The following is a 23360-nucleotide window of genomic DNA, read 5'->3' on the forward strand; positions in this document are numbered from 1 at the left end:
GATGGGTATAGAGGGATATGGGCCAAGTGCAGGCAATTGGGACTAGCTTAGTGGTATAAACTGGGCGACATGGACATGTTGGGCCGAAGGGCCTGTTTCCATGTTGTAACTTCTATGATTCTATGATTCTATGAACATGGATGCAGTGCAGGAAGAAGTTCAATGCTTTGACATGAGTGGTCAAGGTGAATGAGGTCAACTGTCAAGTGGCGTCTCCTGCCAACTGCACCATGCACTACACCCCCATACCAATAAACTCTTTCCATCAGTACTTAACTCTTCCAACCAGATGCTTCCTCTCACCCTTACACATTACCAGTGTTTCAAGCTGCCCCCCCACAACTCACAGGCCATACACACTAGCTATTCAACCATGACAGGCACACCATCGGGACACATGTCCCGCTTTCTTGCAGGAGAAGGTGGCGCTTATCAAAAGGCAGCAAGTGGCAGTGGCATTTAGCCCCTCGAGCCTGTTCCACCATTCAGTGAGATCATGGTGGACCTGTGACCTAACTCCATGTACCCGTCTAAGTCCCATATCCCTTAATACCCTTGGTTCACAGAAATCTATCAATCTCAGATTTAACATTCACAATTGAGCTTGCATCAACTGCCGCCTGCAGAAGAGCGTTCTAAACATCTCCCACCCTTTGCGTGTAGAAGCATTTCCTAACTTCACTCCTACACGTCCTGGCTCTAAATGTTAGGCTATGTCCCCACGTCCTAGTATTCAAGTCTAGGAGACCTCCAAAAAGAGTTACAAATGTCTCGGCAGCCAGACGCAATAATCCAGCCTGTAAATCCTGGATGGTCCCTTTAAATGGCACCGGTGGGGGGTCCTCCAGGCACTCCAAGACACGTTCAGATGGTCGGGGTTAAGACTGTGTGTTGAGTTGAGCGTTAAGTCCCAAAATGGTGTCTATCGCTTTAAATTAGTGCCCCACACCGATTGAAGCCATTTTCTCCCTACTTTACATGATTCCAGCGTTCGTTATCTGCGCCTGCGCTAACTCCTATACCAAGATGGCGTCTGGCGCACCATGACGTGTGCACCATGCGTGTGCATCCATGACGCCATGTTGGATGTCGGCGAGGCCGTGTAGCGCCGAAACAACAGGCGCCACACGGCCCAATTTAGCGCCCAATCTTCCTAAAGCAGCAGAGGGACTGGGGACTGGGCCCTGGGGGAACGACAACACACTGCCTTTGAAAAGTAAAGCACAGCACAATGTTTTCACATTTTATTTGTCATGTTTTGAAGTACGCTGTACAGAGCTAATAAATGAGACTGCCGCATGTGGAGATATAATATGGACGATACAGCCACAGACTGACCATGGAGAGATTTTACTGGATGTTGACTCCCACGTGCACTTTCCAACCATGTCAAACATCATGGACAAACTAAGCCGTTTTATCCATCAGGTTTGCCACCACAGCCTTCAGGGTTTTTTTTCCTTCCTCATTTTGTTGTTTGAAATACAGTCCATTGGATACAAGTAAAAAAACAAAGTGGTTCTTGTACAGTCCAAACGGATCCTGCTCGCATTGGTCGGAAAGACACAAATTCCATGATGTGACAGGTGTTCAGCCATTTAGAACCATATGCACCAATTCTGGGAAACAAAGTACAAATAATATGAGCATTGTGTGAAATTCTGGGGGCAAACACAGTGAACAATATAAACAATGACATCACTCAGACTTGTTGTAAAGGCACTGATTCCATCTAGAACAGGTGCATCCACCTTTATTTTTGCTTGGGGCAGTGCAGCCTCGGTTGGTGTAAAAGCCTTTGAAATGGTTTGCACCTTTTGACACAGTGCAGGGGGCAGGCTTGATCAGGTCAGTCTAGGCACCGATCTCGGGAAGGTTCTCTCCAATCAGTGCTTCCAATCCGGCTCGAAGTACTAGCCTGCGGAAAGCTTCACAAATACACCTACACTCTGGGCCACCCTGCTCTGAGAAGGCCCGATCTCAGACACTAAACAAATACACCTACACTCTGGGCCACCCTATAATGAAAAGGCCCGATCTCAGAAACTAAACAAATACACCTACACTCTGGGCCACCCTATAATGAAAAGGCCCGATCTCAGACACTAAACAAATACACCTACACTCTGGGCCACCCTATAATGAAAAGGCCCGATCTCAGACACTAAACAAATACACCTACACTCTGGGCCACCCTATAATGAAAAGGCCCGATCTCAGACACTAAACAAATACACCTACACTCTGGGCCACCCTATAATGAAAAGGCCCGATCTCAGACACTAAACAAATACACCTACACTCTGGGCCACCCTATAATGAAAAGGCCCGATCTCAGACACTAAACAAATACACCTACACTCTGGGCCACCCTGCTCTGAGAAGGCCCGATCTCAGACACTAAACAAATACACCTACACTCTGGGCCACCCTGCTCTGAGAAGGCCCGATCTCAGACACTAAACACAGTTAAGTTTCATTAGGATTTCGATGGGAAACAAACCAAGACTACCTGGTGCTGTGGCCTAGTGGCTAAAGCATCTAGCTTGTAACCAGGCAATCTAGGGTTCAAATCTGCTGCAACACTCAACACAAACAAGTATTTCATGAACGGGCACTGCTGGACATACGGTTTTTTTGTTGACTGTCAGAATGCAATACTATTCTAAACTTAGTCGTTAAGTCGATTGTTTTAGTGGTGCTCTCCTTGTAAAAGGAGGCTCTTGTCAAATAATGGCAATTACTTTGTGGCAAAAGCCACTTATTAGTTCAAACATAATCGAGCAGAGTGATCTTTGTCCCAATGTGTCAGCGCATTGTTGGGATAAGAAAATGTGATCAGCAGCCCATCCCCCACCTCAAACACCCACTCCCTCCCCCACCGGTGCACCGTGGCTGCAGTGTGTACCATCTACAGGATACAACTCGCCAAGGAGAACCGTCACCACACGGACTGCAGTGGTTCAAGAAGGCAGCTCACCACCACCTTCTCAAGGGCAATTAGGGATGGGCAATAAATGCCGGCCTTGCCAGCGATGCCCACATCCTGAGAATGAATTAAAAACGTTCCATGCAGACCCTGCCCCTTTGACCTTACACTCTGCTTTCACTTATAATGATTTCAGTGACACACGTCCTGTAGAAACCTAGAAACATAGAAAATAGGAGCAGGAGTAGGCCATTCGGCCCTTCGAGCCTGCTCCGCCATTCAATATGATCATGGCTGATCCTCCATCTCAATACCATATTCCCGCTCTCTCCCCATACCCCTTGATGCCTTTTGTGTCTAGAAATCTATCTAGCTCCTTCTTAAATATATTCAGTGACTTGGCCTCCACAGCCTTCTGTGGTAGAGAATTCCACAGGTTCACCACCCTCTGAGTGAAGAAATTTCTCCTCATCTCAGTCCTAAATGTCCGACCCCGTATCCTGAGACTGTGACCCCTCGTTCTGGACCCCCCAGCCAGGGGAAACATCCTCCCTGCATCCAGTCTGTCTAGCCCTGTCAGAATTTTATGTGTTTCAATGAGATCCCCTCTCATTCTTCTAAACTCGAGTGAATACAGGCCGAGTCGACCCAATCTCTCCTCGTATGACAGTCCTGCCATCCCAGGAATCAGTCTGGTGAACCTTCACTGCACTCCCTCTATGGCAAGTATATCCTTTCTTAGGTAAGGAGACCAAAACTGCACACAATACTCCAGGTGTGGTCTCACCAAGGCCCTGCAATAAGACATCCTTGCTCCTGTACTCAAATCCTCTTGCAATGAAAGCCAACATACCATTTGCCTTCCTAACTGCTTGCTGCACCTGCATGTGTGCTTTCAGTGACTGGTGTACAAGGACACCCAGGTCCCTTTGTACATCAACATTTCCCAATCTATCACCATTTAAAAAATACTCTGCCTTTCTGTTTTTCCTTCCAAAGTGGGTAACTTCACATTTATCCACATTTACCCACTCACTCAACTTGTCTAAATCGCCTTGAAGTCTCTTTGCATCCTCCTCACAGCTCACGATCCCACCTAGTTTTGTGTTGTCAGCAAACTTGGAAATATTACATTTGGTTCCCTCATCCAAATCATTGATATATATTGTGAATAGCTGGGGCCCAAGCACTGATCCCTGCGGTACCCCACTAGTCACCGCCTGCCATCCCAAAAAAGACCCATTTATTCCTACTCTTCGTTTCCTGTCTGTCAACCAATTTTCAATCCATGCCAGTATATTACCCGCATCCCATGTGCTTTAATTTTGCACACTAACCTCTTATGTGGGACTTTATCAAAGGGCTTCTCAAAATCCAAATACACCACATCCACTGGTTCTCCCTTATCTATTCCACCAGTTACATCCTCAAAAAACTCCAGTATGTTTGTCAAACATGATTTCCCTTTCATAAATCCATGTTGACTTTGTCTAATCCCATTGATATTTTCTAAGTGTCCTGTTATCACGTCCTTTATAATAGACTCTAGCATTTTCCCTACTACTGATGTTAGGCTAACCGGTCTGTAGTTCCCTGTTTTCTCTCTCCCTCCTTTTTTAAATAGTGGGGTTACATTTGCCACCCTCCAATCTGCAGGAACTGTTCTATAATCTATAGAATTTTGGCAGATGACAACTAATGCATCCACTATTTCCATGGCTACCTCTTTTAGTACTCTGGGATGCAGATTATCAGGTCCTGGGGATTTATCGGCTCTCAGTCCCATTAATTTCTCCAGCACTATTTTTTTACTAATACTAATTTCCTTTAATTCCTCCTTCTCACTAGTCCCTTGTTTCCCTAGCATTTCTGGGAAGTTATTTGTATCCTCTTCCGTGAAGACAGAACCAAAGTATTTGTTTAATTGCTCTGCCATTTCCTTGTTCCCCATTATAAATTCTCCTGTTTCTGATTGTAAGGGACCTACATTTGTCTTCACTGATCTTTTCTTTTTACATACTTGTAGAAGCTTTTACAGTCCACTTTTATGTTCCTTGCAGATTTACTCTCATACTCTGTTTTTCCCCTCTTAATCAATCTCTTGGTCTTTTTTTGCTGAATTCTAAACTGCTCCCAATCCTCAGGCTGTTATTTTTTCTGGCAACTTTATATGACTCCTCTTTGGATCTAAACGTCCCAGTTAAAATTAAGGTTGATTCTTTTTGCCCAGTTCAAACATTAGACGAGGGGAGGGGTCATTTTAAAAACTGCTGCAAACAAACATGAAGTGGCCCCACCTGCTCATACACGAGCATAAAACAGCCCTGTTCTGCATTAAAATGCTGCAATTTTCTGCCTGGTTTTCGACTGACAAAATGAGCCACCCTCAAGGCCTGCCTGATCACTGTTACTGTTCGACTTTTAATTTCATTTCCCCTGCTCTGGTCTCTGTTTTTCCTCATTCTAAAACAGGTACAATTTGGGTATCTGTTCACCCAAATAAGACTGTCCTGTTATTAACCGTTGGAATAAATAACTGATGCCTTTAGAGTCAGTTCTGCAGAGCAAATCAGGGCTATTGGTGAGCAAGCAACACACGAAAACCACAAATCTTGCTATCACTGACAAATAAGGAATTGTACAAAATGGAACAGACTTTAAGATGAAAGAAGGAAACTGAAAAATCCATGCGATGCATACCATGGGGATCCATTTTAAACAGACATGATGTGTTTGACAAAGGCTGTCAAAGGAAACAAAAATGAATTAGTAAAACAGAACGGAAAGTAAAAAGTCAGTATTTACACAAAAAGCAAAAGAAAATACAGAAGAATGATGGGAAATGGCTGCGCTAGTTCAAACACCTACCCTCGTAGTTGATGCAGCCGTTGGCATCTTCCTGACCTGTCATCAGTTGTTCCACTTGCTCCTCTGTCAGCTTCTCACCTGGGGAACGGAGCAAGAAATTGCTGCATCAGTATCTGCTTTAAAACGGACAATGCCTTTACTGATCCAGTTCACCAGAGCACAGGTACAATGCTTCACAACTGCACGCCCCTCCCCCAGAAATATTAACTACCCGTGCCTCGGTAATATGTAGGTGCTGGATTTAGGTGTTCAAAGGCCTGGGAAACCAAGCCAGGAAATAGCCTCGTGTCCACTCAGGAAAACTCACAACTTCACACATGGAAACGGGAAAACCAAGAACCACTAAAAACAAACAGATCACACACACCACAAGCCCCAGGAGCATTCAGTGCCAATCGAGAGGAGTCCTCGGAGTCCCGGGTACTGCTCCATAAAGTGGCATCAATATCTATAAATCAGGAGACTTCAACAGACACTGTCAACCCAAAGTACTGCTGCACCTTGACCCCACACTGTCCCCCGCCCTCCCGCCCTGCCCCCCTGCACTGTCCCCCCACCCTCCCGCCCTGCCCCCCTGCACTGTCCCCCACCCTCCCGCCCTGCCCCCCTGCACTGTCCCCCACCCTCCCGCCCTGCCCCCCCGCACTGTCCCCCGCCCTGCCCCCCCTGCACTGTCCCCCGCCCTCCCGCCCTGCCCCCCTGCACTGTCCCACGCCCTCCCGCCCTGCACTGTCCCACGCCCTCCCACTCTGCCCCCCCCGCACTGTCCCCCGCCCTGCCCCCCCGCACTGTCCCACGCCCTCCCGCTCTGCCCCCCCCGCACTGTCCCCCGCCCTCCCGCCCTGCCCCCCCGCACTGTCCCCCACCCTCCCGCCCTGCCCCCCCTGCACTGTCCCCCGCCCTCCCGCCCTGCCCCCCCGCACTGTCCCACGCCCTCCCGCCCTGCCCCCCTGCACTGTCCCCCGCCCTCCCGCCCTGCCCCCCTGCACTGTCCCCCGCCCTCCCGCCCTCCCGCCCTGCCCCCCCGCACTGTCCCACGCCCTCCCGCCCTCCCGCCCTGCCCCCCCGCACTGTCCCTCCGCACTGTCCCCCGCCCTCCCGCCCTGCCCCTCCGCCCTGCCCCCCCTGCACTGTCCCCCACCCTCCCGCCCTGCCCCCCCTGCACTGTCCCACGCCCTCCCGCCCTGCCCCCCGCACTGTCCCCCGCCCTCCCCTCCCACACTGCCCCTCCGCACTGTCCCCCACCCTCCCTCCCTCCCTGCCCCCCCGCCCTCCCCTCCCACACTGCCCCCCCCGCCTTCCCGACCACCCCCCCCACCCTCCCGACCACCCCCCCACCCTCCCGACCACCCCCCCCACCCTCCCGACCACCCCCCCACCCTCCCGACCACCCCCCCGACCCTCCCGCACTGTCCCCCGACACTGTCCCCCCACACTCCCGACCGCCCCCGACCCTCCCGTGCTGCCCCCCCACCCTCCCCATAAGACAGTAAACGGATGTCCTGTCTGCCTGTTCAGGTGGGTACTAAAGATCCCACGCCACTGTTCCAGGAGCAGGGCGTTCTCCCGGTGTCCTGGCCAACATTACTCCCTCAACCAACACCACCAAATACAGGTTACCCGGTCATTTATCTCCTTGCTGTTTGTGGGACCTTGCTGTGTACAATTAGGGTGCATTTGCCTATGTACAACAGTGACCACACTTCAGAAATAATTCCTTGGCTGTGAAGCTTTGGGCTATCCTGGGACTATATCAATGTAATTCCGTTCATTCTTACAAAGTGAAAAAGAGAACATGTCCCCCATCCCGTTCCCACACACGGAAAGCCGGTTACGTCCCAGTTTTAGACTGAATTTGGCTCAATGCAAAATGTGTTGGCCGCATAACTTTCAAACTATGACAGCAAACACAGGGAGTAAAATCTTGTTAAGGAATACAGATTTTAAAAATGATCTTCCTACGCTTTCAAATTTTACTTTGCCAAGAATGGGTTCCCCTTTTAAGGTATTTGATTTCTGTTTGTCCTTTAACACCGTAGGCTGTGCTTGTATCATACCCAGTGTGGCGAGAACGTGGCGGAGTTCAGCGCCCATCACGGTGCCATTGCTCTCCTTGTCAAAGACACGCAGACCCTCAACAAAGTCATCGTAGGAACCCTGTTCCTTGTTGTTGGCCATGGTCTGGAGCATGGGCAGGAACTGGTCAAATTCAATGGCTTTGTTGGCCATCTCTAAAACAAAAGACATCAAAAGATGAATATTACAAATAATCAGTGCTCAGAGAATACCCTCAGAAGATCATGTCGTCATTGAATCAATGAATGATACAGCACAGGAGGCCATTCGGCCCATCGTGCCTGTGCTGGGGACCTACCCTCAGCGCTGGGATTGTTCAGGATCTTCTTCACTTCAGCATTGGTTGGATTCTGGCCCAAAGCACGCATGACATCGGCGACCTGGGCATAGGTGATCTTGGAATTACCAGTCCTGTCAAATAGGAGGAAAGCCTCCTTGAAGTCTGGGGGGGGGAGGGGGGGGGGGAAAGAGAACATAACAAATACACACAACACAGGATGGGTGAGAATTTGGAAAGAACAAGCTTAACTTGGACTACACTAAAAAGCAGTGATCCATTCCCATTCCTGCACGATCCAGTTAGGGGCCGATGACCTGGGCTAAATAAGCCACAGGAAGGAGAAATATGCACTGGAAACCAGCTAGGAGGAGTCACAGTGAATGTGTTGGCAGTGCAAGGGTACATTACGAAAACTGCTCACACTAGAGTGTGTTCAAGTCAATATTTTAGCCTTTTAAGGGCACGTGTTTGAGATTGTCCTGGTGATCCCTTCTGGTGAAGTGCAGATTGGGAATGGTTAGTGAAAAACCCCATATAACTATATCCAGATGTTTGATCAGCGGTTTTCTCAATGACACTCAGCTATTTATGGGCAAACCCTCCAGACACAGAGTGCTGACTGTCTGAAACTGCTCGATGCCGACTCACAGTACCAGACTCTTAGTCTTCTCCCTGTCCATTGCAACACAGTCTTTGCTCAATAATCCCACATTCTTTCTGCTTATTTAGTGTTTATTTTAAATCCCCCATGTGTCAGGAGCAATGGCAACATAACCTTAGCTACCCAGAGAAGTACAATAGTTCACACATTCAGCTCCACCTGTGTAATGCAACCTTTAAGACCAATCTGCACATATGGGGGAAGAGCCCCTGACCCCAATGTAACTGTGACCCTTACCATGTCTCTTGCTGAGGTTTTCACCTGGAACAGGGGCTTTTGTTTTGCTAGAAATACGGAACGGAGGAAATCTTCCAGATAACCATGCAGTTTACATAGCGACCGGGGGAGCTGCCACCCGGGGGGGCCGGGGGAGCTGCCACCCGGGGGGGCCGGGGGAGCTGCCACCCGGGGGGGCCGGGGGAGCTGCCACCCGGGGGGGCCGGGGGAGCTGCCACCCGAGGGGGCCGGGGGAGCTGCCACCCGAGGGGGCCGGGGGAGCTGCCACCCGCGGGGGCCGGGGGAGCTGCCACCCGCGGGGACCGGGGGAGCGGCCACCCGCGGGGACCGGGGGAGCTGCCACCCGGGGGCACCGGGGGAGCTGCCACCCGGGGGCACCGGGGGAGCTGCCACCCGGGGGCACCGGGGGAGCTGCCACCCGGGGGCACCGGGGGAGCTGCCACCCGGGGGCACCGGGGGAGCTGCCACCCGCGGGGGCCGGGGGAGCTGCCACCCGCGGGGGCCGGGGGAGCTGCCACCCGCGGGGGCCGGGGGAGCTGCCATCCGCGGGGGCCGGGGGAGCAGGTACTGAAACTGGCAGGATGTGACTAGTGGTGTCCACAGGGATCTGTGTTGGGGCCTCAACTATTCACTGTATTTATTAACGACTTAGATGATGGGATCGACAGCCACATATTCAAATTTGCCGATGACGCAAAGATAGGCAGCATTGTAAACAGCGTAGATGGAAACATCAAATTACAAAGAGATATTAATAGATTAGGTGAATGGGCAAAACTGTGGCAAATGGATTTCAATGTAGGCAAATGTGAGGTCATCCACCCTGGACCTAAAAATGATAGATCAGAGCACATTATAAATGGTGAAAAGCTCGAAACAGTGGAGGTCCAAAGAGACTTAGGGGTCCATGTACATAGATTATTAAAATGTCATGGACAGGAACAGAAAATAATCAAGAAGGCTAATGGAATGCTGGCCTGGAGTACTGTGTTCAGTTCTGGGCACCGCAATTTAGGAAGGATATATTGGCCTTGGAGGGAGTGCAATGTATATTTACTAGAATGATACCTGGACTCCAAGGGTTAAATTACGAGGTGAGATTACACAAATTAGGTTTGCATTCCCTAGAATGTGGAAGATTAAGGGGTGATTTGATCAAAGTTTTCAAGATATTAAGGGGAACTGATAGGATAGATAGAGAGAAACTATTTTGGCTGGTTGGGGAGTCTAGGAGTAGGGGACGTAGCCTAAAAATTAGAGCCAGGACTTTCAGGAGTGAAGTTAGGAAACACTTCTACGCACAAAGGGTGGTAGAAGTTTGGAACTCTCTTCCACAAACAGCAGTTGATGCTAGCTCAATTGTTAATTTTGAATCCAAGATTGATCGATTTTTGTTAACCAAGGATATTAAGGGATATGGGGCTAAGGCGGGTATATGGAGTTAGGTCACAGATCAGCTATGATCTCAATGAATGGGGGGAACAGACTCGAGGGGCTGAATGGCCTCCTCTTGTTCTTATCTTCCTGCCTGGGCACTGTGCTGCTTGGACTAGCTCTACCACCTGAACATCACTATAAAGAAACAATTTTTTTTGGTACATTTTCAATTATTTCACCTCGACATTATAGTTTTTAATTTAACATGCCCCGATCAGACTCTCCTAAACATTCATTTAAAAAACACATAGAAGATATTTGAACTCTCACACGGTACTGAGAGGCATTGCTGCAGCAATATCAGGCCATGGCTGGGGACAAGCCTCAGTCCCGTAAAACTCTGCCTTCCGCAGCTTTCAGTATCAATACACAAACATCACCTTCTCTTATACTGTTCTCCATATGGAACCAACAAACCCCCACCCGCGCACACACACACACACCGCCCCTCACCCACGCACACACACACACACACACACACCGCCCCTCACCCGCGCACACACACACACACCGCCCCTCACCCGCGCACACACACACACACACACACACCGCCCCTCACCCGCGCACACACACACACACACACACCGCCCCTCACCCACGCACACACACACACACCGCCCCTCACCCACGCACACACACACACACACACACACCGCCCCTCACCCGCGCACACACACACCCTCACACACCGCCCCTCACCCGCGCACACACACACACACCGCCCCTCACCCACGCACACACCCTCACACACACCCACCGCCCCTCACCCACGCACACACCCTCACACACACCCACCGCCCCTCACCCGCGCACACACCCTCACCCGCGCACACACACACACCCTCACCCGCGCACACACCCTCACCCGCGCACACACACACACCCTCACCCGCGCACACACACACACACCCTCACCTGCGCACACACACACCCTCACCCGCGTGCACACACACCCTCACCCGCACACACACACACACCCTCACCCGCGCACACACACACCCTCACCCGCGCGCATACACACCCTCACCCGCGCACACACACACACACACCCTCACCCGCGCACACACACACCCTCACCCGCGCACACACACACCTCACCCGCGCACACACACACACACCCTCACCCGCACACACACACACACCCTCACCCACACACCCTCACCCGCACACACACACACACACCCTCACCCGCACACACACACACACACCCTCACCCACACACCCTCACCCGCGCACACACACACCCTCACCCGCGCACACACACACCCTCACCCGCGCGCATACACACCCTCACCCGCGCGCATACACACCCTCACCCGCACACACACACACACACCCTCACCCACACACCCTCACCCGCACACACACACACACACCCTCACCCGCACACACCCTCACCCACACACCCTCACCCGCGCACACACACACCCTCACCCGCGCACACACACACACACCCTCACCCGCGCACACACACACCCTCACCCGCGCACACACACACACCCTCACCCGCGCACACACACACCCTCACCCGCGCACACACACCCTCACCCGCGCACACACACACCCTCACCCGCGCACACACACACCCTCACCCGCGCACACACACACACACCCTCACCCGCGCACACACACACCCTCACCCCCGCACACACACCCTCACCCGCGCACACACACACACACCCTCACCCGCGCACACACACACCCTCACCCGCGCACACACACACCCTCACCCGCGCACACACACACCCTCACCCGCGCACACACACACCCTCACCCGCGCACACACACACACACCCTCACCCGCGCACACACACACACACCCTCACCCCCGCACACACACACCCTCACCCGCGCACACACACACCCTCACCCGCGCACACACACACCCTCACCCGCGCACACACACACACACCCTCACCCGCGCACACACACACACACCCTCACCCGCGCACACACACACCCTCACCCGCGCACACACACACCCTCACCCGCGCACACACACACACACCCTCACCCGCGCACACACACACACACCCTCACCCGCGCACACACACACCCTCACCCGCACACACACACACCCTCTCCCTCCCTCACTCTCACCCTCTCCCTCCCTCACTCTCACCCTCTCCCTCACTCTCACCCTCCCCCAGTTCCCAGCCATATCTGGGCCTTCCCAGGTCTATTAGGAGTGAATGGAGATCCCACAGAGGGCCCGGCCCGCTCGCTGCTGATGATGGTTTGAGCAAAGGTGTGGCGGGGGCCGGGGGGCCCGGGGGGCCGGGGGGGCCGAGCCGGTCTCCCTGCCCGGGACAGGCCCGGTGCACATCACCCCGTCAAAGTGAAGGCCGGCTGGTGTTTAAAGCCCGTGCCCCGGTTGCCGAGAGGAGGATGAAAGCGCCGCTCCTCACCTTCCTGCTGCTCCGCACTGAACTCGATCTGAAAGAGAAAAAAAACAAACCCAAACCAAAAATACATCAGGAGCAGGTTCAGGAGGAGCCCCGGGGACAGGGCACCCCGGGCCGGGCACAGGGCTCAGGGCACACCCCCACCACCCAGGCCCATTCCAGGGCAGAACACCCCACCCCCAGGGCCATTTACCCCCGGCCCACGGCCCCGCTCACCTGGGCTCCCCGCGACACTTACCGGCGATCTCGTCTGCTGAGAATGACTGAAAGGGAAGAAGAAAACAGAGATTGGAGACATTGCAAATGCACCGAGAGTAAAGAGGGGGAGAGAGAGAGTGGGTGAATAAAGAGAGAGAGAGGGTGAATAAAGAGAGAGAATAAAGAGAGAGAGAGAGAGGGTGAATAAAGAGAGAGAATAAAGAGAGAGAGGGTGAATAAAGAGAGAGAGAGGGTGAATAAAGAGAGAGAATAAAGAGAGAGAGAGAGAGGGTGAATAAAGAGAGAGAATAAAGAGAGAGAGGGTGAATAAAGAGAGAGAGAGAGAGGGTGAATAAAGAGAGAGAATAAAGAGAGAGAGGGTGAATAAAGAGAGAGAGAGAGAGGGTGAATAAAGAGAGAGAATAAAGAGAGAGAGAGAGGGTGAATAAAGAGAGAGAATAAAGAGAGAGAGAAGAGGGTGAATAAAGAGAGAGAATAAAGAGAGAGAGGGTGAATAAAGAGAGAGAGAGAGAGGGTGAATAAAGAGAGAGAATAAAGAGAGAGAGGGTGAATAAAGAGAGAGAATAAAGAGAGAGAGGGTGAATAAAGAGAGAGAATAAAGAGAGAGAGAGAGAGGGTGAATAAAGAGAGAGAATAAAGAGAGAGAGAGAGAGGGTGAATAAAGAGAGAGAATAGAGAGGGAGAGAGAAGAGGGTAAAAAGATGAGGGAGAGAGGGTGAATGAGGAGAGAGGGTGAATAAAGAGGAGGGTGAATGAAGAGGGGGCTGGAGCCCGGACCCACCATGGCTGGAGATCCGGCAGAGGACGGGGTGAGGAGCGGGCACGGCACGGCTCGGCTCGGCACTGCGCTTGTCTCTTCCCAGAGATGGTCCTCCCTCCCCGAGCCTTGCCTCTTATTTATTTGTGGGTGTGACGGGAGTGCGGGATCAGGTGTCGGGAGAGCCTGGCCCTCCCCCTCCGCCCGAGTTCTTTAACTTTCTTAGGGCAGGAGGACGGCGCCAGGAATACACCAGCTCCCTATTTTGGGACCAAGAAATTTCAGGCAACGAGTGTGGGTCATGTCAGCAGATTCGGGCAGTGGTTTGTCAAAGTCCCCTCTCACCGACCCGCTGCAACTTTCCTCTTAATGTTTCCCTACCTTACAACAGTGACTACTCTCCAACACTAACATCGGCTGTAAAAGGCGCTGAATAAATCCAACTTATGAAGGGATCTTTGGCGTTTATATTGTAAATTATTTTATATTAGGATGGAGAATTAGATCAAATAAAACAGGCGCAACATAAGAACAGGGATGGACCATTCAGCCCCTCGAGCCTGTTCTGCCATTCAGTTAGATCATGGTTCATCTGTCCCTCAACTCCATTTATCCTCCTTCGCTCCATACCCCTTGACACTCCTACCCAGCACAAATCGATCCATCTCAGTCTTGAAAGCTGCAACTGACCCCCAGCACCCACAGCCTTTTGGGGGAGAGAGTTCCAGATTCCCACTACCCTTTGTGTGAAAGCGTGATTTCACTCCTAAACTATATGTGTTTATTCCATAGAAATGTTTAAAATAAGTCTGTGATCTGATTAAAAATGTATAATACTAAATGAGTGTTAGAAATTTAGCAGTGAATGGGGAACAGTATATAAATTAGTTATAGCCATAGACTCCTAGAACTGTTCAAATACTGAATGGGTCAGGATCACGGACCGCAGCCAGAGCGGAACAGCAGACTGGGAGATCGATCACAACAGCAATCACTCCCCTTTGCCTCCAAATCACCCGCTGAAATACCCCACTACAATTAGCTACCTGCTAATTGCAGTATAACTCAGCGGTGATGGCCCTAGGCCATAATGAGCAGGTACTAGTCTCAAACCGGTACAATAACTTCAGGTGTGAGCCAGGCACTATCCCATTACACTCCCAGAGTGAAACTGGAATACTGCTGCCCAAGAGAGAGCGCTTTGTGCGAGTGTGGACGGTCAGTGTGTGTGTGGATGGTCAGTGTGTGTGTGGATGGTCAGTGCGCGTTCAGATGGTCAGTATGTGTGTGGACGGTCAGTGTATGTGTGGACGGTCAGTGGGTGTGTGGACGGTCAGTGGGTGTGTGGACGGTCAGCGTGTGTGTGGACGGTCAGCGCGTGTGTGGACGGTCAGTGTGTGTGTGGATGGTCAGCGCGTGTGTGGACGGTCAGTGCGTGTGTGGACGGTCAGTGTGTGTGTGGACGGTCAGTGTGTGTGTGGACGGTTTGTGCGTGTGTGGACGGTCAGTGCGTGTGTGGACGGTCAGTGGGTGTGTGGACGGTCAGTGCGTGTGTGGACGGTCAGTGCGTGTGTGGACGGTCAGTGTGTGTGTGGACGGTCAGTGTGTGTGTGGACGGTCAGTGTGTGTGTGGACGGTCAGTGTGTGTGTGGACAATCTTCTTGCAGCAGTTAAATTTTAAATGTCTGGACAGGTCCGCACTGTCTGAACACTTAGCTCACATGTAGGGTAAAATTAGTAAACAGTGAGGAGGATAGTAACAGACTTCAGGAGGTCTTAGACAGACTGATGAAATGGGCAGAAGAGAAGTGTGAAGTGATGTATTTTGGTAGGAAGAATGAGGAGAGGTAATATAAACAAAATGGTACAATTTTAAAGGGGTGCAGGAACAGAGAGACCTGAGGATATATGTACACAAATCTTTGAAGGTGGCAGGACAGGTTAATAAGACTGTTAAAAAAGTATACGGGTTACTGAGTTTTATTAGTAGAAGCATAGAGTACAAAGTTATGCTAAATCTTTATAAATCACTGGTTAGGCCTCAGCTGGAGTATTGTGTCCAATTCTGGGCACCACACTTTAGGAAGGATGTCAAGGCCTTAGAGAGGGTGCAGAGTGGAAGTGTAATTGCCAAATGAATTCCAATATAGATTTTTGATATAATTTATAAATCTATATATAGATTTCAATAGAACTGTGCACAGTACTCCAAGTGTGGTCTAACCAAGGTTCGATATAAGTTTAACATATCTTCTCTGCTTTTCAATTCTATCCCTCTACAAATGAACCCCAGTGCTTTGTTTGCATTTTATATGGTCTTGTTAACCTGCGTTGCTACTTTTAATGATTTGTGAATATGTATCCCCCCAGATCCCTTTGCTCCTCTACCCCCTTTAGACTCTTATTTTCCAAGGAGTACATGAGGAGAGGGAGTGGGACTAGCTGGATTGCTCTTGCATAGAGCCAGCGCCGACTCAATGGGCTGAATGGCCTCCTTCCATGCTGTAACCTTTCTATGATTCTATGACATCCTTATTCCTCCTACCAAAATGCACCACCTCACACTTATCTATATTGAAATTCATTTGCCAATTACACACCCATTCTGCAAGTTTATTAATGTTTCTTGTATTTTGTCACAGTCTCCCTCAGTATTAACTACACCCCCAATTTGGTGTCATCCACAAATTTTGAAATTGTACTCCCAATTCCAGAGTCCAAATAATTTATGTAAATGGTGAATAACAGTGGCCTCAGCACCAATCCCTGTGGAACACCACCTTCTGCCAGCTTGAGTAGCTATCCTTAACCCCTACTCTGTAGCCAGCTTGCTATCCATTCTGCTAGCTATCTCCTGACTCCACGTGCTCTGATCTTAGTCATGAGTCTACAATGTCATACCTTATCGAAGACCTTTTGAAAATCCAAATATATTACATCTACTACATTACCCTTGTCTACTCTTTCTGTTACTTCTTCAAAGAGTTTAGTAAGGTTGGTCAAGCATGACTTTCCCTTCTGAAATCCGTGCTGAATATTCTTTACTATATTTTGGGTTTCTAGATGTTTTTCTATTACATCTTTGAGTAAAGATCTTTCCTATCACCGATGTTAAGCTAATTGGTTTATAGTTCCCTGGACTTGTTCTATCTCCCGTTTTAATTAAAGGAATAACATTTGCTGTTCGCCAGGCCTCTGGAACTATTTTTCACTTTTCTAATCATTTTATATATAAATATAGAATATATAATGGTGCCAAGCAGACTCCCTCCACCAGGGAGCCTCACTCCACTTTTCTTCAGTCAGATCAAGCTTTGACTCTAGATTTATATTACACCTTTAGTGTGGGTGGCAAAACACAATATAAGGGTTTATTCACACTGGACCTTGAACTGAGGTTTGGCGTGATATGGATGCTGCAATTCTAGTGTAAATGCAGTCTGAAATTGGAGTCAGGGCCTGTCCTGACATGGAGCAAAGAGGAGCAGAACTCTGTGCCGGAGGGAGTCTCACTCTGCTGGGCCTTGGCACCTGGTGTATACTCCACAGGTTTAGCACAGGTGTGGAGCTGTAATCACATGGCACTGATGCTAAGCCTGCAGTGTGAATACACACAGTAAAATGCACCTCAGTGGGATGTAGGTGCCCGAGATTCTATCAGGCCAGCTGGTGCATGAATTGGGGAAAGGTCACCCTGGTATAATGGGGGGTGTTCTGAGGTCGGGCAAAAAAAAATCACTCGTAGTTTGTCCCTGCTTTACCTGACTCTGGCGAGCTTGGCGTTGACAGAAAAGTGTCCAAAATAGAAAATGTATGTATTACATTGACGTCCCATACCTCGGCAAGCAGAAAAACTCACTAAAAGACATCGTGTTAGACTATTTGAGACCCAATGTTTTTACAGTATTTTTTCATTTGTGAAGGGTATGAGGGAGGGGAGAATCTGTATTAATTTATAGTTGGGAGAGTTACTGCAGTTTAGTTATTCAGTCGCTCCTGGTTCACATGGCTGACAAAGCAACAATTCTGATTGTCCCTCTGCCTCTGCCTCTTAAATCCACTGATCAGTGGCCTCACGCCCCGTTATCTCTCGGGGACCGTATTTTACAGTGACTGCAACATGCATCGAGCTGGCGCGTTAAAAGTGCATTTGCAATGTTCTGTTTCCATCTTCCAATTCTCAGAAGACCTGTTACAAAGAAGGAAAGCACGGGTACAGATTAATATCAATGAGCAGCCAATACCAAAACCGACGGAATGACAGGGAGTAAATGACAGGGAATAATATCACACGGTCATTGAAAACATTGACCTTCCATCAACTAAACTAACGATCTGATTACTGTCCCAGATTGAGACAAGAGCTGGATTTTCGGGAAAAACAGTATTAATGTGAGAATATCAGCAAAACTGTAGGGGTAATGAAATATTGACACATTCATACTGTAATAAAAACATTCTGGGTAATCATTTAAAGATTTTCATTTCACAAACATACATGATAATGACTGGACAAATCGAGGTAAAAGAAATTAACCCAGGGGGGAGAGGGGGAGGGTGGGGGGGGGGGGGGGGGAAGGGTGAGGGGGGATGAGGCGGGGGGGGGAGGGAAGAAGGAGGGGGGTGTTCTCACCTCGTTCGCAAACGGGGCACCCAATGGTTTTTAGAACATATGTTGACAAGAGACTAGGTGACGGTGGCACTCACTGAACACCGGCCTTACCTGTAGGATAGCCTCCAGCTTTAACTACATAGAAACAGGGAATGGCGTAAGTACAGGGCAGGTCGGTCAGTATCTGAGCATCTCCCACCCCCCGGAAACGTTAACACTGCTGGCTATTTCCAGCATGTTCTGCTTTTATTTCAGATCTCCGGGACTGATGGATTTCCTTCCATTCGGATGTCTTGCGAATGAAGTGATGAGGAAAGTGATTTCGCCATCCATCACTACAGTCTCAACTCACACATCGGGAATAACTCTGGGGCTCAAAATGCCAATGAGCTCGTCTCCCTCCTGCATAGGATGTAGGTGCAGGCACAGGACTGGCTTCCATCGCTCGACAGCGAACAGCATTTCAGTTCATTGTATTTATCAAACCTACTCACTCATCCGAGACCAGGGATTCGGGGCAGGCGGGGCCAATAGACAGATCGAAGCCAGCCTTATTGTGCAGGCTCTTTGACCCAGAGATACTATCAGAGCCTCCCTTACATATACCCTCCCTTACACATACCCTGACAGAGCCTCCCTTACATATACCCTCCCTTACACATACCCTGACAGAGCCTCCCTTACATATACCCTCCCTTACACATACCCTGACATATACCCTCACACATAGACTGACAGAGCCTCCCTTACATATACCCTCCCTTACATATACTCTGACATATACCCTCACACATACCCTGACAGAGCCTCCCTTACATATACCCTCCCTTACATATACCCTGACAGAGCCTCCCTTACATATACCCTCCCTTACACATACCCTGACAGAGCCTCCCTTACATATACCCTCCCTTACACATACCCTGACAGAGCCTCCCTTACACATACCCTGACAGAGCCTCCCTTACATATACCCTCCCTTACATATACTCTGACATATACCCTCACACATACCCTGACAGAGCCCTCACACATACCCTGACAGAGCCTCCCTTACATATACCCTCCCTTACATATACTCTGACATATACCCTCACACATACCCTGACAGAGCCCTCACACATAGACTGACAGAGCCTCCCTTACATATACCCTCCCTTACATATACTCTGACATATACCCTCACACATACCCTGACAGAGCCTCCCTTACATATACCCTCCCTTACATATACCCTGACAGAGCCTCCCTTACATATACCCTCCCTTACACATACCCTGACAGAGCCTCCCTTACATATACCCTCCCTTACACATACCCTGACAGAGCCTCCCTTACACATACCCTGACAGAGCCTCCCTTACATATACCCTCCCTTACATATACTCTGACATATACCCTCACACATACCCTGACAGAGCCCTCACACATACCCTGACAGAGCCTCCCTTACATATACCCTCCCTTACATATACTCTGACATATACCCTCACACATACCCTGACAGAGCCCTCACACATAGACTGACAGAGCCTCCCTTACATATACCCTCCCTTACATATACTCTGACATATACCCTCACACATACCCTGACAGAGCCTCCCTTACATATACCCTCCCTTACATATACCCTGACAGAGCCTCCCTCACATATACCCTGACAGAGCCCTCACACATACTCTGACAGAGCCCTCACACATACTCTGACAGAGCTTCCCTCACACATACTCTGACAGTGCCTCCCTTACATACACCCCTCCCTTACTCCACGCTACTTTTTCCCGAGCGCTGAAACATTTCAATTTTTCAAAATGCGAATACGGGTCTGGTGAAACTGGATTGAAAGGTAATGGACTGAATATTTAACGAGGGTCGCTTCTATTGTTTAGTATTGAGGTGGGCCCAGCCCTCTTTCTTTCACTTCACCCCTTAAACCAGTGTAACTTATTCCTGAGAACACAATTAATTAATCTGCTGCTCACCAGTCAACCCATTTGATTTCAAATATACAGGTCACTCCGTAAATCAGAGATCTCAAGACATCCAAATATCAGTTCCCCAGAAAATGTTTGGCGCTGTAATACAGAATGTAAAACAAGCCCCAGGGCAGTTGTTGGGACAGTGAGAGTTGGGAGTTCCTTCAAGGCGTGTGTTCAGCGGAAACATGCTCGGAACCCAAGAATCATAGAACGAGAGAAGGAATCACCTACTTTGTATCAATTTCAGAGTAACATGGGAAAACTTTAAAGTTAAGGTGTGAATTTGTTTTAAAACTCTGGATGAAAATGCCTGACAGTCACACTTGAAACTGTCACAAGTTTTCTTCCTGTAATTTGTATTTAAGCTGTGGGAGTAGCGCCCGTGTAGGTCTGACGGGGATTACTGTCCGGATGGACACGTTTAATTAAGCTGCACATTTCAGTGTAGTGACAACATTGGACCAATGGACAGCTGAGATCTGCCGTCTGGTTTATTAGGGCAAGTGATACGGGCCCGACACATTACCGTTTAACACATAACAGCGCTGCCCTTTTTAAGCAACGAGGTCTTAATTGTAACGGTAGCTGACTGGCCTGGGTATCGCTCCCATATTTAGTCACATTTCAGTTGCAAGTTCTTGCTAACTCACTCATTCTATTTATTGTGGGCGGGGAGAGTGGAGGCTGATGATAAATTAGATAGTAAGAGGGACTCTACACGTGAAATACAGTCCCCATACTCGACTCAGGAGGCAAAACACGACATGATCGGTCCTCCAGATCACCAAGTGTCAAATAAAGTGGAGCTAAATTATAATTTCAGAAAATCTTAAAAGTATTATCAAATGAACCAGCTAATAAAAGAGCATCGGTGTCACTAAACTCACATCTTCACCATTTGCTACTTGTAAAGAACTTATTAATTCTTAAAGGACATACAACCCCCCCACCCACCCCCGGAGATACCTGGACAGGATCACGCTCGGGCAGGGGTTCGGCCGGAAGGGTAAAAAAAAGGGGGAAAAAAATCTCCCGCATATCACAGAAATGTACCCACCTTGACTGAGGACAAGTCGATAGCCTTGGGTTTGACTGGCTCGGGGGCCGGGGCAGCAGGAGCGGGAGCGGGAGCAGGAGCAGGAGCAGCCGCAGGCTTGGGCTCTGGCTTCTTTACGTCCTTCTTGGGTGCCATTTGGGATGTAGATTGGGGCAGATGACGGAGTGGTGCAGGCTGCTGATGTGGTGCCGGGCACTGTCTGCCTGAAAGCTCGGGGTATATATGCCGCTTACAGATAAGACAAATTTGTCACATGCCGCTCGATTGGACAGTCAACAGGAAGGGAGATAATCTGGCCGGACTATAAATGGCACCAGGACTTTCCCAAACCAGCGGGAATTCTCAATCCTACCTCCTTTATATTATACACCAGATTTAACCCCCTCCCCCTAGAGCCAACAAGTCAGATTCCCCGCCTGTTGACGCGGGGTGACATTGTGGGACATTTTCACCCGAATTCTGTCGTGCTGAAGCTATCCATTCCTGACATCACCGTGAGCCGATTTAGTTTCACCTGGCATTTGGGAATGGGTGGCAATTCCTCCGGCTCGCAAACGTGCCAGCTCTCTTTCTGCAAGAAAGTGTCGATCAAGCGGGATTGCGGTTTAAAAATAAAATGAAACCTATCCGGGAAGTGAAGAATGTGCAAGCCGCCCTCACAGACCAATCCCCGAGGGGTTTACAAGGTCCCACCCGCAGCTCAGTCCATTATTTGATCCCTGAACAACGACCAGCACTTTGCATCTATTAAAGGACCCACATATAACGGGGCTGGATGTCTCCCAAAAGAGGCCCTACACTAACTGTTGGTGTCTCCCGGAGGCCCGACTGCTCCTTCAGCCCAAACAAATGGCACACTCACACACCTGGAAAAGTAATGGGCTTCTTCCCCATCAAGGCGTTTTGTGCACAGTGTCAGTTGTACACTGGTGAGGTCCTGGCCTTTCATAGAGCAGTAAACTCTGCTCTCCGCTCTATACACGAGCCCCATCACTCCCCGCCTTTATCACCTCCATACCTCCGACTTGCGATTATTTATGCCTTTCATAAAAGCCAAATTGGAGATGCAAACGAGAAGCTATCACACGGACCGTGCGCCGTGATGGGGGTAGAGTTGCTAACCGCACACTAAGGGGAATAGCAGACTTGGCCAGGGACGGGCAGCACTCCAGTCACCTCCCTCACTGCCTGGATATTTACACAGACACAAACACGCCAGCAAAACAATGCAACCTCAGGTGGCGTTTCAGCGGCTACACATTAATCACTCCCTTTCCTTGTCCAACTTTCAGGAAATCTTACATTTTCCGTTAACTATCAGGCTCAAACTTAATAACAAGAAACTGGGAGCAACGTGATGAACCCCCACCCACTCCAACGGGCGCAATCCGCGGAAACTCGCCTTTCCGACCTGGGGGCTTGGCTAGTTTTGTGGGCGAGGACTGCTTTGGTGAATGGACTTTTGAACCAGCATAAAATATCACAGAAACTCGAGTGTAAATGGGCACAACACACATGTTTAAAATTCAACAAACTTTAGCAGGAACAGAGAGACCTGGGGATGTATGTACACAAATCTTTGAAGGTGGCAGAACAAGTTAAGAAGGCTGTTAAAAAGCATATGGGATCCTGGGCTTTATAAATAGAGGCATAGAGTACAAAAGGAAGGGAGTTATGCTAAACCTTTACAAAAGTTATTGGTGAGTAAGTGCCGCTTGATAGCACTGTCGACGACACCTTCCATCACTTTGCTGATGATTGAGAGTAGACTGATGGAGCGGTAATTGGCCGGATTGGATTTGTCCTGCTTTTTGTGGACAGGACATACCTGGGCAATTTTCCA

General features: G+C 49.8%; 1 protein-coding gene across 2 annotated transcripts; it reads right to left on the bottom strand.

Annotated features, from left to right (window-relative positions):
- Positions 1–1231: 1231 nt before the first annotated feature.
- Positions 1232–21824, bottom strand: LOC137323982 (myosin light chain 3, skeletal muscle isoform-like). Of its 2 annotated transcripts, none has more exons than XM_067988153.1 (7): positions 21518–21824; positions 12897–12924; positions 8172–8315; positions 7855–8028; positions 5798–5875; positions 5630–5672; positions 1232–1619 (listed from the first exon to the last, which is right to left on the bottom strand). In XM_067988153.1, the coding sequence occupies exons 1-6, from the start codon at positions 21650–21652 to the stop codon at positions 5644–5646; spliced, it is 588 nt and encodes a 195-aa protein (XP_067844254.1). In that variant the 5' UTR covers positions 21653–21824; the 3' UTR covers positions 1232–1619; positions 5630–5643. The 2 variants fall into 2 exon arrangements, with proteins under 2 accessions (XP_067844254.1, XP_067844255.1); XM_067988154.1 differs by lacking the exons at positions 12897–12924; positions 21518–21824 and adding exons at positions 13132–13156; positions 13894–14006.
- Positions 21825–23360: the final 1536 nt, after the last annotated feature.

This window comes from Heptranchias perlo, chromosome 7 (assembly GCF_035084215.1).
Source record: "Heptranchias perlo isolate sHepPer1 chromosome 7, sHepPer1.hap1, whole genome shotgun sequence".
Classification (NCBI taxonomy): Eukaryota; Metazoa; Chordata; class Chondrichthyes; order Hexanchiformes; family Hexanchidae; genus Heptranchias; species Heptranchias perlo.

Coding starts and splice junctions, on each gene's coding strand:
- LOC137323982 (XM_067988153.1), bottom strand. CDS start 21,652: ATGGCACCCAAGAAGGACGTAAAGAAGCCAGAGCCCAAGCCTGCGGCT. Junction 8,316..12,896: donor CAGTGCGGAGCAGCAGGAAG/GTGAGGAGCGGC, acceptor TCCCCCCCCCAG/ACTTCAAGGAGGCTTTCCTC. Junction 8,029..8,171: donor GAACAATCCCAGCGCTGAGG/GTAGGTCCCCAG, acceptor CTTTTGTTTTAG/AGATGGCCAACAAAGCCATT.